Source organism: Oncorhynchus masou, chromosome 12, assembly GCF_036934945.1.
Source record: "Oncorhynchus masou masou isolate Uvic2021 chromosome 12, UVic_Omas_1.1, whole genome shotgun sequence".
Lineage (NCBI taxonomy): Eukaryota > Metazoa > Chordata > Actinopteri > Salmoniformes > Salmonidae > Oncorhynchus > Oncorhynchus masou.
In genome coordinates this window covers 55,701,951-55,721,606 of record NC_088223.1, presented here as the reverse complement: position 1 = coordinate 55,721,606, position 19,656 = coordinate 55,701,951, and the positions used below count along the sequence as shown (strand labels likewise).

Genomic DNA, 19,656 nt, shown 5'->3' with positions numbered 1-19,656 from the left:
CTAAATGTATTTTATAGTTGAGATTTATTTGAGATTCTTCAAAGTTGCCACCCTTTGCCTTGATGACAGGTTTGCACACTCTGGTAATGCATAAAAATCTAAATATTTAACCCCTATTTTTTGTTGGCACAAAACTATCTCCATACTTCCATTAATTTGTGTGTGTTATCTTCAGATGAGTCCAGTGACCGTTGTGGGTGTCATATAGCAAATCAGAGAAGACCTTCGTGTGCGTGAGTCTCATCTTTCCTTAGAGTGGTCATAACCATTCGGACGCTACAAATGTTTTCGTAAGAATATTGATTTCTGGGATGTCTCATGGTCTGACAAACACTGCTGTAGCTCGGCCAGCATATGGGCAGATCCAGGGATTGAGACACAGCCCATACAGATATCTCAATCTTAAATGTACACGTTTTGATGGGGATTTTTTTACTATGTTACTGAGATTGACGTACGGGTGCGTCAATAGACTCTTAAGGATGAAAGGGCCTGGTTTGCGGTTAACCAGGCTCATGATGCAGATATAGGACTGAATGCAGTTCAAAGCTACATGATACAAAAGAAAGAGCATTTAATAGTTGTTTTAGGGAAAGAGCTGGATAGAGAAGAAGAACACAAGGTGACATTGTTACTTACTGCAGTTGATGGTGGGACTCCACAGAGATCTGGTACTGTAGTTATACACGTTTCTGTGTTGGATGCTAACGATAATAAACTAGTGTTTAGCGAGAATATCTATGAAGTCAGTGTACCTGAAAATTCTCCAATAGGTTTGTGAGTGGTTACTGTGACGGCAACAGATGGAGATGATGGGGCAAGTGAAAAGGTGACATAGAGATTTGGCTCCATCTCAGATGAAGTGCATACATTATTTTAAACAGTCTGGGTGGTCATTTGATTAAATGTTCACCAGACTTATGGCTTAGGGGTAGAAGCTGTTAAGGAGCCTTTTGGACTTAGACTTGGCGATCCTGTACTGCTTGCAGTGCGGTAGCAGAGAGAACAATCTATGACTTGGGTGACCGGAATCTTTTACAGTTTTTTGGGGTCTTCTTCTGACACCGCCTAGTTTATAGGTCCTGGATGGCAGGAATCTTGGCCCTATTGATGTACTGGGCCTTACGCATTACCCTCTGTAGCGCCTTACGGTAGGATGCCGAGAAGTTGCCGTACCAGACAGTGATGCAACTATTCAGGATGCTCTCGATGGTGCAGCTGTAAAACTTTTTGAGGATCTGGAGACCCATGCCAAATCCTTTCAGCCCCCCTGAGGGAGAACATGTGTTGTCGGGCCCTCTTTATTGGGATGTTTGGACAATGATAGTTTGTTGGTGTTGTTGGTGTTGTGGACATCAAGGAACTTGAAACTCTCGACCCACTTGTGTCATCAGTAAACTTAATGATGGTGTTGGAGTCGTGCTTGGCCATGCAGTCGTGGGTGAACATGGAGTGTGGGAGGGGACTAAGCACGCACGCCTGAGGGGCCCCTGTGTTGAGGATCAGCATGGCAGATGTGTTTTCCTACCCTTACCACCCGGGGGCGACCGTCAGGAAGTCCAGGATCCAGTTGCAGAGGGAGGTATTTAGTCCCAGGGTCCTTAGCTTAGTGAATAGCTTTGTGGAGACTATGGGGTTTAGCGCTGAGCTGTAGTCAATGAACAGCAATCTCACATAGGTGTTCCTTTTGTCCAGGTTGGAAAGGGCAGTATGGAGTGAGATTGAGATTGCGTTATCTGTGGATCTGTTGGGGCGGTATGCAAATTGGATCGGGTCTAGGGTTTCCAGGATGATGGTGTTGATGTGAGCCATGACCAGCCTTTCAAAGCACTTTTTGGCGACTGACGTGAGTGCTATGGGGTGGTAGTAATTTAGGCACGTTACCTTTGCTTTCTTGGGCACAGGGACTGTGGTGGTCTCCTTGAAACATGTAGGTATTACAGACTCGGTCAGGGAGAGGTTGAAAATGTCAGTGAAGACACTTGCACATGCTCAAAGTACACGTCCTGGTAATCTGTCTGGCCGAATCTGACAGTTTGAAGCAGAACCTTTTTATATCAGTGAAAGATAATGGACAGCCCTCTCTCTCTCTCTCTCTTTCTTCAATCTGTGATGTTTATTAAATTATTAACCACTTAGGCACAATCTATCATTCAGAAGCAAGTGAGGAAAATTAAATGAAATTTCAATGTTGTTTAGGATAACATGATAGGCTATGTTAGTTAGGCCTATATTTTAACATTTCTAAAATCGCATTAACGAAAAGCAGTGTTCAATTATCAAGCCTTTGGTATTTTTTTTTTAAATGCACCCAAAACAACCGAAATAATACACTAATATAATATATACATTGCATATTATTCAATGACCGAAAAGGTTACCCTCATCTCGGATACTCTATTGCCAAATCCTTAAAGTATCTTAGATCTTACAATGACAGTACGTGTCCTGCTGATCTTACAGTGAAGATGTGTCAAATTTTGTGTTTGGGAGAAAGTATACTCACTCTTAAAGACGCGGGACAGTCTGATGTGAGAAATGAGGCCTGCATACAGAAATGCCTTAAAAAGTCTACATAAAGAGTTTTCGATGTCCACCTTTTGATAACATCATACAGTCTTACAGTTGAAGTCGGAGGTTTACATACACTTAGGTTGAGGTCATTAAAACTCCTTTTTCAACCACTCCACAAATGTATTGTTTACAAACTATAGTTTTGGCTACTTTGCGCATAACACAAGTAATATTTCTAACAGGTGTTTACAGACAATTATTTCACGTATAATTCACTGTATCAAAATTCCAGTGGGTCATAAGTTTACATACACTAAGTTGACTATGTCTTTAAAGAGATTGGGAAATTCCAGAAAATGATGCCATTGTCATTGCTTCTGAGAGGCTAATTGACTTAATTTGAGTCAATTGGAGGTGTCCCTGTGGCTGTATTTCAAGGCCTACCTTCAAACTCAGTGCCTCATTGCTTGACATCATAGGAGAATAAAAAGAAATCAGCCTCCACAAGACTGGTTCACCCTTAGGAGCAACTTCCAAAAGCCTGAAGGTACAACATTAATCTTTACAAACAATAGTACGCAAGTAAAAACACCACGGGACCATGCAGCCATCATACAGCTCAGGAAGGAGATGCGTTCTGTCACCTAGAGATGTGCAAATCAATGTCAGAACAACAGCAAAGGACCTTATGAAGATGCTGGAGGAAACAGGCACAAAAATATTTATATTCACAGTAAAACGAGTCCTATATCGACATAACCTGAAAGGCCACTCAGCAAGGAAGAAGCCACTGCTCCAAAACTGTCATAAAAAAGCCAGACTACGGTTTGCAACTGCACATGGGGACAAAGATTGTGGATTTTGGAGAAATGTCCTCTGGTCTGATGAAACAAAAATATTACTATTTTGCCATAACGACCATCGTTATGTTGGGAGGGAAAAGCAGGAGGTTTGCAAGACGAAGAACACCATACCAACCGTGAAGCACGGGGGTGGCAGCATCATGTTGAGTGGGTGCTTTGCTGAACGAGCGACTGGTGCACTTCACAAAATAGATGGCATCATGAGGGAGGAAAATTATGTGGATATATTGAAGCAACATCTCAAGACATCAGTCAGGAAGTTAAAGCTTGGTCGCAAATGGGTATTCCAAATGGACAATAACCCCAACATACTTCCAACGTTGTGGCAAAATGGCTTAAGGACCACAAAGTCAAGGTATTGGAGTGGCCATCACAAAGCCCTGACCTCAATCCTATAGAAAAGGTGTGGGCAGAACTGAAAAAGCGTGTGAGAGCAAGAAGGCCTACAAACCTGACTCAGTTACACCAGCTCTGTCAGGGGGAATGGGCCAAAATTCACCCAACTTATTGTGGGAAGCTTGTGGAAGGCTACCCAAAACGTTTGACCCAAGTTAAACAATTTAAAGGCAATGCCATCAAAATATCTATATTTGGCTAATTTAGTGTATGTAAACTTCTGTCCCATTGGGAATGTGATGAAATAAATAAATGCTGAAATAAGTCATTCTCTCTACAATTATTCTGACATTTCACATTCTTAAAATAAAGTGGTGATCCTAACTGACCTAAGGGGAATTTCTACTAGGATTGAATTGTGAAAAACTGAGTTCAAATGTATTTGGCTAAGGTTTATGTAAACTTCCGACTTCAACTTTTTTGTTTTGATTTGAACCTGTATCGTTTGTTCTTCTTGACACAACATCGTATATACTGATTGTTTTAGTATTGGCATTAATCCTACAGCTGATATAGTGAAAGACTCATATTTTGGAGTAACAGTATCTATTCTTTGTTTTGGGTTTGAGTTCGAAAGACTATTGAATGACTCGTTATAAGTATTAAGTACGTTCGTTTTTTGCTAGCATTTTCCTTCACCATTTGATTAGCATACTATTTTAGTATGCTTGGAAATTCGTTCACTTCAACAATGTCTACATGTCAGACATCAATATTGTGTACTAATTGTCTTTCACAGTTAGACTGCAGTCTACATTTGTTTGATCTATTAGCCTAGGAAACACGTTTCAGCACGGTGATGTGTGGACAGCGCCACTGCATTGAAGCACTGATTTGTGGGATTTGAAGATGGGCTGTGAGTAAAAGGAGGGATAGTGATAAGGTGTTGCATTGTGTGTGTGTGTGTGTGTGTGTGTGTGTGTGTGTGTGTGTGTGTGTGTGTGTGTGTGTGTGTGTGTGTGTGTGTGTGTGTGTGTGTGTGTGTGTGTGTGTGTGTGTGTGTGTGTGTGTGTGTGTGTGTGTGTGTGCATTTTGTGTGTGCGCATTTCGTGTGTGTGCATTTTGTCTGAGAAGTGAATCAAGTGTTTTGACATTGGATAAGTTATTTGGGTTTTTAGTTGTTTTTTTAGTTTGAGAATCAACTATCGGCAGCTGATGTGAGAGTATGCTTATTTCCGAGATATTTCCCGTATGTATTTACATCGTTGTTTATGCCCACTAAAACAAAACAAAAGAATCCTGAATTTGGAATCACTCAGTATAGTGTTATTATCTGTTTTTATATGCCTACTTGAGATTGCAGTTATGGAAAAGTACTCCAAGTGTCGCTATTCACCAGCTAAAGCAATTAGATATATTTCCCAACCCATTCCCGCTGCATAAGCAAAGGGAGAGACTCATTTTATAACAATGCAGGTTAGCGAAAGATCACATCCCTTGGACGAACGTAAGACAGGCCTGTTGACTAAGTTGCTTTTATCGTTTCACTCTTTCAAATTGTTTGTACTTGACACCAGCATACTATTGGAATAACCTTTGTTTTTTGAAAATGGAATATAAGGGATTCTCGTTCTCTGCCTCGAATTTCTTCCTGGCTTTGTTTCTTTTCCTGCTGCGCACCAGCTATGGAGACGTGACCTATTCTTTTCCGGAAGAGTTGAAACGCGGATCTGTGATCGGGAATATAGCCAAGGATCTCGGCCTGGATCCAAAAGGACTGTACGTTCGTAAAGCTCGCCTCGAAATGGATGGTAGCAACACACTGTATTGTGACATTAACCTGAGCACTGGCGACCTGATTGTTGCTGAGAGAATGGACAGGGAGCAGCTCTGTGGCAGAAGGGTTTCGTGTGTATTGAAATATGAAATGGTGCTCGAGAATCCTTTAGAATTACACCGCGTCGTTCTTCAGATACAAGATATTAATGACAATTCACCACAATTCGCGAACGATCGCATTACGTTTGAGATCAGAGAATCGGCTGATAAAGGCGCCCGATTTGTGGTTAATCAGGCTCATGATGCAGATATAGGACTGAACGCTGTTCAAAGCTACACACTACAAAAGAACATCCATTTTGGTTTGGCTGTTCATACCAATCCTGGTGGGGTAAAATATGGCGAGTTAGTATTAGAGAAAGAACTGGATCGAGAAAAAGTGCAGGATGTGACATTGTTACTTACTGCTGTTGACGGTGGGACTCCACAGAGATCGGGTACTGTAGTTATACATGTCACCGTGTTGGATGCTAATGACAATATTCCAGTGTTTAGCCAGAACCTTTTTAAGGTCAGTTTGCCCGAAAATTCTCCCTTTGGCACTGTCATAGTTACTGTAACCGCCACAGATGCTGACGAGGGACAAAATGGGGACGTGATGTATGAATTCGGCCCCATCTCTAATGAATTGAATTACTTGTTTTCTCTTGACCCCAAAACTGGAGACATCAGAATAGCAGGACAGGTGGATTTCGAAAAAGAGTCTATATATGAATTGAGTATTCAAGCCAAAGACGGCTCAGGTTTGACATCGTTTGCCAACGTGGTCATAGAAATTACAGATATGAATGACAATGCACCAGTAATATATATCAAATCACTTAGCAATCCCATCCCTGAGAATGTTTTCCTTGGTACAGAGGTGGGCATCATCAATGTACAGGATAAAGACTCGGAGGGAAATAGACAGGTCCGCGTCTCCATTCAACAAAATGTTCCTTTCAAACTGATCCCTTCTATCAAAAACTACTATTCTCTGGTAACAACAAGTGAACTCGACCGAGAGATAATATCAGATTATAACATAACTATCACTGCCACTGACGAGGGGTCTCCACCTTTATCCTCATCAAAGATCATTAATTTATCTGTGTCAGACGTGAATGACAACCCACCTGTGTTTGAAGAACAATCCTACAGCGCCTACATGACTGAAAATAACAAGCCTGGCTCCTCTATGTGTTCTGTTACTGCCAGAGACCCAGACTGGAGACAGAACGGCACAGTGGTCTATTCTCTATTGCACAGCGAGGTCAAAGATGTTCTGGTGTCTTCATTTCTATCCATCAACAGAGACACGGGGGTGATCCATGCAGTGAGAGCATTTGATTATGAGCAGTTTCGGAGCTTCAAAGTCCACGTTGTAGCCAGAGACAATGGTTCTCCTCCACTCAGCAGTAACGTGACAGTGAGTGTCTTCATAACAGATGAGAATGATAACTCTCCCCAGATATTATACCCTGCTCCAGCAGGGAACTCCTTGATGACTGAGATGGTCCCCAAAGCTGCTCTGGCGGGGTCCCTGGTTTCCAAGGTGATAGCTGTGGATGCTGACTCTGGACAGAATGCTTGGCTTTCCTATCAGATGATCAAATCGACTGATCCGGGACTTTTCACGATTGGTCTCCACAGTGGAGAGATCACCGCACAGCGGGACATTTCTGAATCTGACAGTATGAAGCAGAACCTTGTTATATCAGTGAAAGATAACGGACAGCCCTCTCTCTCTACAACCTGTGATGTATATTTACTCATATCAGATAACTTGGCTGAAGTTCCAGAACTGAAAGACATGGCTTATGAGGATAGTTCCAAACTAACTTCCTATTTGATCATTGGTCTGGTCTCTGTCTCCACCTTTTTCCTGACTTTCATTATTCTCATCCTGGCCGTGAGGTTCTGCCGCAGTAGAAAGCCTAGAATGTTGTTTGATGGAGCAGTCGCCATTCCCAGCGCGTATCTCCCTCCCAACTATGCAGACGTGGATGGAGCTGGAACTCTCCGTAGTTCTTATAACTATGATGCATACCTGACAACGGGCTCACGCACCAGTGACTTCAAGTTTGTCAGATCTGACAATGACAGCACGCTGCCTACTGACCAGACACTGAGGAAGAACCTAAATGAACCTTTTGGAGAAAACATTATCACGTTCAACACCGTGGGGGAGTGTGAGGTGAGATTTCATAGCTTGTGAAAACTGAAATGATTTTGATCCAATTGTGCATATAAGAAACTGTATAACTAACCATGTGGATAATCTCATGAAGCTGTTTAACTATCGGTTTCCTGTTGATCGTATTGTGCTCTTTTCATAGTTTAAGTGTTTATTCATGTAGCCTATTCACACTACTTACAAGGCTTTATCGTTATTCTCAGCTCTAGGCTAATCTTATTACACACGTAATTACTCTTTGTTCTTCAAAACGGCTTCTCACTCATTTCATTCAGTGCCATTTTGTCACTAGTATTCTGAGAATATGTTATTATCAACCATCATCCGATTTCAATGTGACCCAGTAGCCTACAACACACGTAGGCCAATTTCAGAACCATGGACAGCACCCCTTTCGGCATTCAGTCTGTCCCCACACTACAAACTAACTTTGCAACAAGTGGAGGGCATGAGATATATTTGATAAAATTAGTTAATTTTGAGTGTATATGTATTTTTCCAGCAATAACATTTGGAAATACATTGTGAACTTTATATTTTGAAGGTTACGGTTACTTTACGTTGTTTAATTCGATGAAATGTTGTTGACTCAGTTGATCTCAGCTGGGACGGCAAGAGGTTCGTTGAAAATTATGTTTTCACAAACGTGAATTTAGAAAGGTATTTTTTGACCTGATTACATAATTTACCCAAAATCATGTTCTTTTTTTCTTCGGGTAAGTGGCAGCCTTTCCTTCATTGGAAGTTGGTTGTGGACTTCAACATACTTTCCTGCAGTTTTTGTGAAGCTACACGGAGTGTCGCTATTCACCAGCAATAACTTGTAAGTCTTTCTCTCCACCCATTTGTGTCATTTACAGGGAGGAGACCTCATATATTCAGTGTCAGGAAAGTCGCTTGTTTAATTAACATTTTATTGACGAGTGGATTTCGCTTTCAGTCGTTATGAACGTTCGTTTGGTTGGATAGCGCTATAATATACCACACCATTGCATCGGGAATACGTTTTATTAGCTGAAAATGGAATGCAAAGGATTCTCTGCCTTGATGTTCTGCCTGACTTGTTTTATTTTCCTACTGCGTACCAGCTATGGAGACGTGACCTATTCTGTTCCGGAGGAGCTGAAACGCGGATCTGTGATCGGAAATATAGCCAAGGATCTGGGGCTGGATGCAAAACGAATCATCCATCGAAAAGCTCGCTTAGATGCTGATGGTAGCAGCAAACGTCATTGTGAAATCGATCTGAATACTGGTGATTTGATCGTTGCTGAAAGAATAGACAGGGAACAGCTTTGCGGTAGGAGGATTTCATGCAACCTAAAATATGAGATGGTTCTGGAGAATCCCTTAGAATTACATAACATAATTCTGCAGGTACAAGATATTAATGATAATGCTCCACAATTCCAAGAAGATGTGATAAAGTTGGATATCACAGAGTCAGCTATGAAAGGGGCTCGGTTTGCGGTTAACCAGGCTCACGATGCAGATATAGGACAGAATTCCGTTCAAAGCTACACAATACAAAGGAACGACCATTTTAGTTTGGCGGTTCATACCATTCCCGGTGGGGGGAAGTATGGCGAGTTAGTGTTAGAGACGGAACTAGATCGAGAACGACAACAGGAGGTATCATTAATACTTACTGCCGTTGACGGTGGGACTCCACAGAGATCTGGTACTGTAGTTATACACGTTACTGTGTTGGATGCTAACGATAATAAACCAGTGTTTAGCCAGAATGTCTATAAGGTCAGTGTACCTGAAAATTCTCCAATAGGGTCATTAGTTGTTACTGTGACGGCAACAGATGCAGACGAGGGGACAAATGGAGAGGTGACGTACGGATTTGGCTCCATCTCAGATGAAGTGAATCAATCATTTTCCCTTAATCCCAAAACGGGTGAAATTAACATAGCTGGATTTATGGATTACGAAAAGGAGTCAATATATGAATTAAGTATTCAAGCGAAAGACAATTCAGGGTTGACGTCATTTGTCAACATAGTTGTTGATATTAAAGATGTGAATGATAATGCACCAATAATATTTATCAAATCTCTTAAAAATCCCATCCCTGAGGATGTGTTACCTGGAACAGAGGTGGGGATCATTAATGTACAGGATAAAGATTCAGAGGGAAATAGACAGGTCCGCTGCTCCATTCAACAAAATGTTCCTTTCAAACTAAACCCCTCAATCAAAAACTACTATTCTTTGGTAACAACTAGTGAATTAGACCGTGAGATAATATCAGATTATAACATAACTATCACTGCCACTGACGAGGGGACTCCACCTTTATCCTCCTCAAAGACGATTCATGTATCTGTATCAGACGTGAATGACAATCCTCCTGCGTTTGAAGAACAATCCTACGGTTCCTATGTGACTGAAAATAACAAGCCGGGCTCCTCTATGTGTTCTGTTACTGCCAGAGACCCAGACTGGAGACAGAATGGCACGGTGGTCTATTCTCTATTGCACAGTGATGTCAACGGTGTTCCGGTGTCTTCATTTTTATCCATCAACGGAGACACGGGGGTGATCCATGCAGTGAGAGCATTTGATTATGAGCAGTTTAGGAGCTTCATGGTCCACGTTGTAGCCAGAGACAATGGTTCTCCTCCACTCAGCAGTAACGTGACAGTGAGTGTCTTCATAACAGATGAGAATGATAACTCTCCCCAGATATTATACCCTGCTCCAGCTGGGAACTCCTTGATGACTGAGATGGTCCCCAAAGCTGCTCTGGCGGGGTCCCTGGTTTCCAAGGTGATAGCTGTGGATGCTGACTCAGGACAGAACTCTTGGCTGTCATATCAGATCGTGAAATCAACTGATCCGGGACTTTTCATGATTGGTCTCCACAGTGGAGACATCCGGGCACTGCGGGACATTTCTGAATCTGACAGTATGAAGCAGAACCTTGTTATATCAGTGAAAGATAACGGACAGCCCTCTCTCTCTACAACCTGTGATGTATATTTACTCATATCAGATAACTTGGCTGAAGTTCCAGAACTGAAAGACATGGCTTATGAGGATAGTTCCAAACTAACTTCCTATTTGATCATTGGTCTGGTCTCTGTCTCCACCTTTTTCCTGACTTTCATTATTCTCATCCTGGCCGTGAAGTTCTGCCGTAGGCGAAAGCCTAGAATGTTGTTTGATGGAGCAGTCGCCATTCCCAGCGCGCATCTCCCTCCCAACTATGCAGAGGTGGATGCAGCTGGAACTCTGCGCAGTTCTTACAATTATGACGCATACCTGACAACGGGCTCACGCACCAGTGACTTCAAGTTTGTGAGATCTTACAATGACAGCACCCTGCCTGTTGATCTTACACTTAAGAGGAGTCAAGTTGAGTGTTTGGGAGAAAATATAATCACTCTTAATGATGCGGGAGAGTCTGAGGTGAGACATGAAGCATGCATGCCTAAAATAATTTTTTACAATATGTTTTATAATGTTCCAGTATAATGTTGATGCAGTGTCCTGTGACAGATTTGGATAAAGTCATGAAGTCTTACGACACGAGTGACCGTAGCTATATGTTTTCATCTGAACTTCTATTGCTAGTTCTGGTTGACACTACATTGCTTACACTGAGGTTTTGGCATTAGGCCTACAGCTGATGACATTGTTAAGTCGACGACTCAGATGTCGGAGAGTTGCCTTTACACTAGATCTTCTCTACTTTGGGTTTTGAGATCGGTACTAAATGCCTACATTCCCTTTTACTTGCATATTGAGATTTTAAGCTTGGCATTCAGCCAACAGGGCTCCCGAGTGGCACAGCGGTCTAAGGCACTGCATCTCAGTGGTAGAGGCGTCACTACAGACCCTGGTTCGATTACAGGCTGTATCACAACCGTCCGTGATTGGGAGTCCCGTAGAGCGGCGCACAATTGGCCCAGAGACGTCCGGGTTAGGGTTTGGCTGGGGTAGGCCGCCATTGTAAATAAGAATTTGTTCATAACTGACTTGCCTAGTTAAATAAAACTAAAAACAGCTGGTGACATGGTGAAGTGGAAAACTCAGATGTTGTGGAGTTATATTTACAGTTTTGTTTTGGATTTTTCAGATCGGTACACTATAAAAAAATATTCTGGGGTGAATTGAAATCTACAAAAAAAACATATACTTAATTTAAAAAAAAGAGTTCAAGTAATTTCAGTGATTTGTACATTTTAAAATAATGTATATTTTATTAGGATTACCAAAGAGATAGAACATGTGGTGATCTAATTTTAATACATGTGAGTACATTTTAATAAGAATAATATTTATCTTAATTGAATCATTTTAAGTTCTTGCAAAAACTTGCCGGTAATTCAACATGTTTTATGACAGAAGAAAATGAATCATCAAACAATACTTGCATTCTCTACCTCCAGCTACTGCTTGTCAATTGAGCATTGAGATCAACAATGCCTGTCAAAGTGGTTTAAAATGGCAGATTATCAAATACATTAAACAATGTTAAACATTACATTTTTTTGAAACACCAATTCTGACTGTTGTGTTTTACTAAATATTTGTGTGAGATCAACTCATATTTAATCATATTATCAGGAAATACAACACATTTTTATGGCTATTATTAATTCCCTGGACTTACTTTATTTGTGTAAATCCAAACAATGTATTTATAACATCTACTTATAAACATAGGAATTTACATATACTAGTATTATTAAATTAAGTGTCATCTTGTTGACCTCATTTTTAAAAGTAGATTCAACACTTAATTTGTTACAGTACTAAATAAGTACATTCCTTTTTTCTCCATATGTCTTTACCACTTCCTTGGCATGGTTTTTCAGCATGCTGGGAAATCCTTTCACTTAAATAATGTCCACCGAACATTCATCAATATTGTGTAGCTTACTTATTGCGTAGCATGGCAAGACTGTAGCCTTCTTTCTGTGATCTACTCCCCTACTTCAGTTGCTAGGCCTACTTAAGTTTCGAGAGAACACGTTTCATCACCTTGATGTGGACGGTGCTCACTGCATTAGCATTTATATGTGTGATATGAAGTTGAGTTGTGAATTATGTGAAAGTGGACTATTTGTTATTTCAGATAAAGTAGTTCTTATTTGTGCGTGCATTTTATGTGAGAAGTGAATCAAGTGTTTTGACATTGGATGAGTTGTTATGGTGAATTTAACTTTCGTTAGTTGAGAATCAATTGTCAGCAGCTGATGTAGTGTAGGGGCATGTGGGCTTCTTTCCTAGAGACTTTCAGTGTGTGCTTGCATCTTTGTTTTACTAAAAGAACAAATATTATCATTTGGAATCACTCAGTATAGTGTTATTCTCTGTTTTTTATATGCCTACTTGGGATTGCAGTTATGGAAAAGTACTCCATGTGTCGCTATTCACCAGCAAAAGCCATATCTCCCCAACCATATCCTGCTGTAGGCTGTAAGGAAAGGGGGAGACTCATTTGAATACAGTGTAGGCTAGCGAAAGAACACATCACTTGGTAGAACATAACACGTATTGACCCAGTCGCTTTTTTATTTTTTTCCAACTGAAAATATATTGTTTGATCACCATACTATTGGAATAAACGTTGGTGTCTGAAAATGGAATGCAAGGGATTCTCGTTCTCTGCCTTATTGCTCGGCCTGGCTTTGTTTCTTTTCCTGCTGCGCACCAGCTATGGAGACGTGACCTATTCTTTTCCGGAGGAGATGAAACGCGGATCTATGATCGGGAATATAGCCAAGGATCTCGGCCTGGATCCAAAAGGACTGTACGTTCGTAAAGCTCGCCTCGAAATGGATGGTAGCAACACACTGTATTGTGACATTAACATGAGCACTGGCGACCTGATTGTTGCTGAGAGAATGGACAGGGAGCAGCTCTGTGGCAGAAGGGTTTCGTGTGTATTAAAATATGAAATGGTGCTCGAGAATCCTTTAGAATTACACCGCGTCGTTCTTCAGATACAAGATATTAATGACAATTCACCACAATTCGCGAACGATCGCATTACGTTTGAGATCAGAGAATCAGCCGTTAAAGGCGCCCGATTTGCGGTCCATCAGGCTCATGATGCAGATATAGGACTGAACGCTGTTCAAAGCTACACACTACAAAGGAACGACCATTTTAGTCTGGCAGTTAATACAATACCTGGTGGGGGAAAGTATGGGGAGTTAACGTTAGAAAAAGAGTTAGATCGAGAACAGCAGCAGGAGGTGACTTTATTACTTACTGCTGTTGATGGTGGCACTCCGCAGAGATCTGGTTCTGTAGTTATACACGTCACTGTGCTGGATGCTAATGATAATGTCCCATCATTTAGCCAGAACGTCTATAAGGTCAGAATACCTGAAAATGCACCCCTGGGTACTGTTCTAGTGACCGTGAGCGCCACAGACGTTGACGAGGGACAAAATGGCGAAGTGGTGTATATATTTGGTCCCATTTCAGTTGAATTGAATGAATTATTTTCTCTTGACCCTAAAACGGGTGACATTAGTTTATCTGGACAGATGGACTTCGAAAAGGAGTCCGTTTATGAAATTAGCATACAGGCCCAGGATAGCTTGGGGTTGACGTCCTTTGCCAACGTTGTCATCGAGATTACAGATGTAAATGACAATGCCCCGGTAATATCTCTTAAATCTTTGACCAATCCCATCCCTGAGAACGTGTTACCTGGCACAGAGGTGGGGATTATTAATGTACAGGATAAAGACTCGGAGGGAAATAGACAGGTCCGCTGCTCCATTCAACAAAATGTTCCGTTCAAACTTAACCCTTCTATTAAAAACTATTATTCTCTGGTCACAACAGTTGAACTAGATCGTGAGATAATATCAGAATATAATATAACTATCACTGCCACTGACGAGGGGTCTCCACCTTTATCCTCTTCAAAGACTATTCATTTGTCTGTGTCAGACGTGAATGACAACCCACCTGTGTTTGACAAACAATCCTACAGCGCCTATGTGACTGAAAATAACAAGCCTGGCTCCTCTATGTGTTCTGTTACTGCCAGAGACCCAGACTGGAGACAGAACGGCACGGTGGTCTATTCTCTATTGCCCAGTGAGATTAATGGTTTTCCGGTGTCCTCATTTTTATCAATTAACGGAGACACGGGGGTGATACATGCTGTGAGAGCATTTGATTATGAGCAGTTTAGGAGCTTCAAAGTCCACGTTGTAGCCAGAGACAATGGTTCTCCTCCCCTCAGCAGTAACGTGACTGTGAGTGTCTTCATAACAGATGAGAATGATAACTCTCCCCAGATATTATACCCTGCTCCAGCAGTGAACTCCTTGATGACCGAGATGGTCCCCAAAGCTGCTCTGGCGGGGTCACTGGTTTCCAAGGTGATAGCTGTGGATGCTGACTCTGGACAGAACGCGTGGCTTTCATATCACATCGTGAAATCGACTGATCCTGGACTTTTCACTATTGGTCTCCACGGTGGAGAGATCCGGGCACATCGGGACATTTCTGAATCGGACAGTATGAAGCAGAACCTTGTTATATCAGTGAACGATAACGGACAGCCCTCTCTCTCTACAACCTGTGATGTATATTTACTCATATCAGATAACTTGGCTGAAGTTCCAGAACTGAAAGACATGGCTTATGAGGATAGTTCCAAACTAACTTCCTATTTGATCATTGGTCTGGTCTCTGTTTCCACCTTTTTCCTGACTTTCATTATTCTCATCCTGGCCGTGAGGTTCTGCCGCAATAGAAAGCCTAGAATGTTGTTTGATGGAGCAGTCGCCATTCCCAGCGCGTATTTCCCTCCCAACTATGCAGAGGTGGACGGAGCTGGAACTCTGCGCAGTTCTTACAATTATGACGCATACCTGACAACGGGCTCACGCACTAGTGACTTCAAGTTTGTCAGATCTTACAATGACAGCACCCTGCCTGCTGATGTTACACTGAAGAGGAGCCCAGATAATGTATTAGAAGGGAGTATCATCACGCTCAACCCTGCAGGAGACTCTGAGGTAACCCATGCCTTTATTTTGCATTTTATGAGGATGGTTTGTCCTACGTGGCTTTGAAACGAAATAATACTTATTTGCTTCTTGGCAATAGCAAACTTCCTAACGTGAAAGGCCCAACGCTATGTTTTAATTGCAGGTTGTATATTAAAGTTAGCTAAACAGCATTAGTATGCTCTTCTAGTGTGAGAGAGTAAGGCGCAACATGAAGTCATCTGAAGGGTATGCAGCTCCAGTTCTTGTATTGTTTTTAATGTATTTATAATTTGCTCACGCATTTTGATACCACTTCCACTGAAATATTATCAATTTATAATACTGAAAATAATCAAAGTTGCATATTATCCTACTGATATAGGATCTTAATATGTTTGATGTAGCAATGGGAAATATGAATTATTATGTGGGTTATAACTTATGGACATTTTTGTAGGTGAAAATCAAGTCTGAAATGTTAAAGTAGAAATTACAAACTTCAAACGCCCTTTTAAGCCTCAAATACACTACACGTTTTACATCCCTGCATTGGTGATCAAATTAAGATCCTACATCTCTATAGCTGTACCCGAGTTTTTCTGCTTCTGCTAAATTTAAGTTGGTCAATTATTTTAATATATTCCACTTCACTGTTCATTCTACTGTAGCCTGCAGGACTTAAATGAATATACTCACACGCTGAAAATACAAATCACATCGCCTTCCAATTCTGATGAGGCTCCGCTAGCACTGTTTCAGCACCACATCGATAGACAGCGCAACTGAGATGTCTGTTTCTCAGTGAAACAGGCAACGCTGCAAGAGCTCTTCTCTACCTACACGACTTTGAAACAGGTTTCCGCCAATACTTAAATTAACCGAGATTTATTTTGGATGCTATGTTTGAAACTGAAAAATAACATTTACCGGATTGCATGCTACTTCTGCGCATTCACATTCACACTGTATATGGCAAAAGGCTACCCTGAATGTCGTGGTGGCTTATGGATTTAAGAGGTTAATTTGAATGCAATTGATTGTAGTTTTCATTGACATACTCTAAGTGTCGCTGCTCACCATATATTGGCCGATAGGCACGTCTCTCCCCCAGTCCACGCATAGAAAAGGAGGAGATAGAGGCCTATTTTGGTCAGTGTGACAAACCATCGTCTCGATTAGACAGAGGCTTAGTGTGTGTCGTCGGCTATTCCACACCTTAAAGGAGCAAATGTTTCATTTTGAGGGCTGAACAATATCTTTACCACGATTTTTAGTTGAACTACGTGTATCATTTTAGAAGATGGAGTACATCGGATTATCATTGTCTGTTTCGACGTTCCGTCTGGTTTTCCTCGTCTTCATGGTGCGACAGAGCCATGGAGATATGAGCTATTCTATTCCAGAGGAGATGAAACGCGGATCTGTGATCGGGAATATAGCCAAGGACCTCGGTCTGGATGCGAGAAGATTTTCATCTCGCAAGGCTCGTTTGGATATGGATGGTAGTCGTCAAGGTTACTGTGACATTAATGTGAATACCGGAGATTTAATTGTGGCTGAAACAATAGACAGGGAGGAGCTGTGTGGACCGAAGGTTTCTTGTTCTTTAAATTACGAGCTTGTTCTGGAAAAACCTCTGGAATTACATCGTATTAATGTGCAAGTCCAAGATATAAATGATAACTCCCCAACATTTTCTAACACACATATTAATTTAGAAATCAGTGAGTCTGCGGTGAGAGGAACACGTTTCCTTCTTAGCGAAGCTCATGATGCGGATATAGGACATAATGCAGTTCAAAAATATTCACTCGAAAAAAACGACTATTTTGTTTTAGGTGTTCATACAAACCCAGATGGTGGGAAATACGGTGAGTTAGTTGTAGAGAAGGAATTAGATCGAGAACAACAGCGGGAGGTGACATTGTTACTTACTGCTGTTGATGGTGGGACTCCACAGAGATCTGGTACAGTAGTTATACACGTCACGGTGTTGGATGCTAACGACAATATTCCAGTGTTTACTCAGAACGTCTATAAGGTCAGCCTACCTGAGAATTCTCCATTGGGTACCGTAGTAAGTACAGTGACTGCTATTGATGCAGACGAGGGACCTAATGGCGATGTGACCTATGAACTCGGTCGTATAAGTAACAAAGCAGGGAAGCTGTTTTTGATTAACAAGACAACCGGAGAAATAAAAGTGATCGGCCCTATTGATTTCGAAGAGGAAACATATTATGAAATGAGCGTGCAAGCAAAAGATGGTTTAGGGTCAGCCTCAAATTGTAAGGTTATTATAGAAATCAAAGATGTGAATGATAATGCACCAATAATATTGATCAAATCTCTAAGCAATCCCATCCCAGAGGACGTGTTACCTGGTACAGAGGTGGGCATCATTAATGTACAGGATAAAGACTGGGAGGGAAATAAACATGTCCGCTGCTCCATTCAACAAAATGTTCCTTTCAAACTAAACCCTTCTATTAAAAACTATTATTCTCTGGTCACAACAGCAGAACTAGACCGTGAGATAATTTCAGAATATAACATAACTATCACTGCCACTGACGAGGGGTCTCCACCTTTATCCTCTTCAAAGACTATTAATGTGTCTGTATCAGACGTGAATGACAACCCACCTGTGTTTGAAGAACAATCCTACAGCGCCTATGTGACTGAAAATAACAAGCCTGGCTCCTCTATGTGTTCTGTTACTGCCAGAGACCCAGACTGGAGACAGAACGGCACTGTGGTCTATTCTCTATTGCCTAGTGGTGTCAACGGTGTTCCGGTGTCCTCATTTGTATCCATTAATGGAGACACGGGGGTGATCCACGCTGTGAGAGCATTTGATTATGAGCAGTTCAGGAGCTTCAAAGTCCACGTTGTAGCCAGAGACAATGGTTCTCCTCCCCTCAGCAGTAACGTGACAGTGAGAATCTTCATAACAGATGAGAATGATAACTCTCCCCAGATATTATACCCTGCTCCAGCCGGGAACACCTTGATGACCGAGATGGTCCCCAAAGCTGCTCTGGCGGGGTCCCTGGTTTCCAAGGTGATAGCTGTAGATACTGACTCTGGACAAAACGCATGGCTTTCATATCAGATGATCAAATCAACTGATCCTGGACTTTTCACTATTGGTCTCCACAGCGGAGAGATCAGGGCACAGCGGGACATTGCTGAATCTGACAGTATGAAGCAGAACCTTGTTATATCAGTGAAAGATAACGGACAGCCCTCTCTCTCTACAACCTGTGATGTGTATTTACTCATTTCAGATAACTTGGCTGAAGTTCCAGAACTGAAAGACAAGACTTATGAGGATAGTTCCAAACTAACTTCCTATTTGATCATCGCACTGGTCTCTGTCTCCACCTTTTTCCTGACTTTCATTATTCTCATCCTGGCCGTGAGGTTCTGCCGCAGTAGAAAGCCTAGAATGCTGTTTGATGGAGCAGTCGCCATTCCCAGCGCGTATTTCCCTCCCAACTATGCAGAGGTGGATGGGGCTGGAACTCTGCGCAGTTCTTACAATTATGACGCATACCTGACAACGGGCTCACGCACCAGTGACTTCAAGTTTGTGAGATCTTACAATGACAGCACGCTGCCTGCTGATCAGACGCTAAGGAAGAGTCAATTTGCGGTTTTGGGAGAAAGTCTATTCACTCCTGACGTCGTGGGGAATACTGAGGTGAGATTAGATTCCTATTTTTAGTATTGATTGACCTTTTATGTTAACACATGTATTGAGATGACCAGAAGTCTGTCAAATGTTTGAATGTGATCACTGTGTTGGTGGTTCATCAGACATTGCGACGTTTTTAAATTCACTGAATTCAGGAGGCGCCACTGGTAATGTGTGAGAATCAACAGGCTACATCCCTTCTAGGTTTTTTTGCGAGGGATTAAACAATCATTTTACTCACTTGTCTGA

General features: G+C 41.7%; 1 protein-coding gene across 19 annotated transcripts in view; it reads left to right on the top strand.

Annotated features, from left to right (window-relative positions):
- LOC135550461 (protocadherin gamma-C5-like) overlaps positions 1–19,656 on the top strand; it is a 145,865-nt gene that overhangs the window by 40,783 nt on the left and 85,426 nt on the right. For 3 of the 19 annotated variants that reach the window (XM_064981296.1, XM_064981284.1, XM_064981267.1), the window contains exon 1: positions 13,202–15,734. The exons of 10 other annotated variants lie outside the window; for them this stretch is intronic. In XM_064981296.1, the coding sequence (XP_064837368.1) occupies positions 13,329–15,734 (2,406 nt within the window). In that variant the 5' untranslated portion in view covers positions 13,202–13,328. Of the gene's footprint in view, positions 1–4,885; positions 7,729–8,613; positions 11,149–13,201; positions 15,735–16,863; positions 19,414–19,656 lie in introns of those variants that run through there. 6 more of the 19 variants (XM_064981269.1, XM_064981286.1, XM_064981274.1 and 3 more) reach the window with 6 other exon arrangements.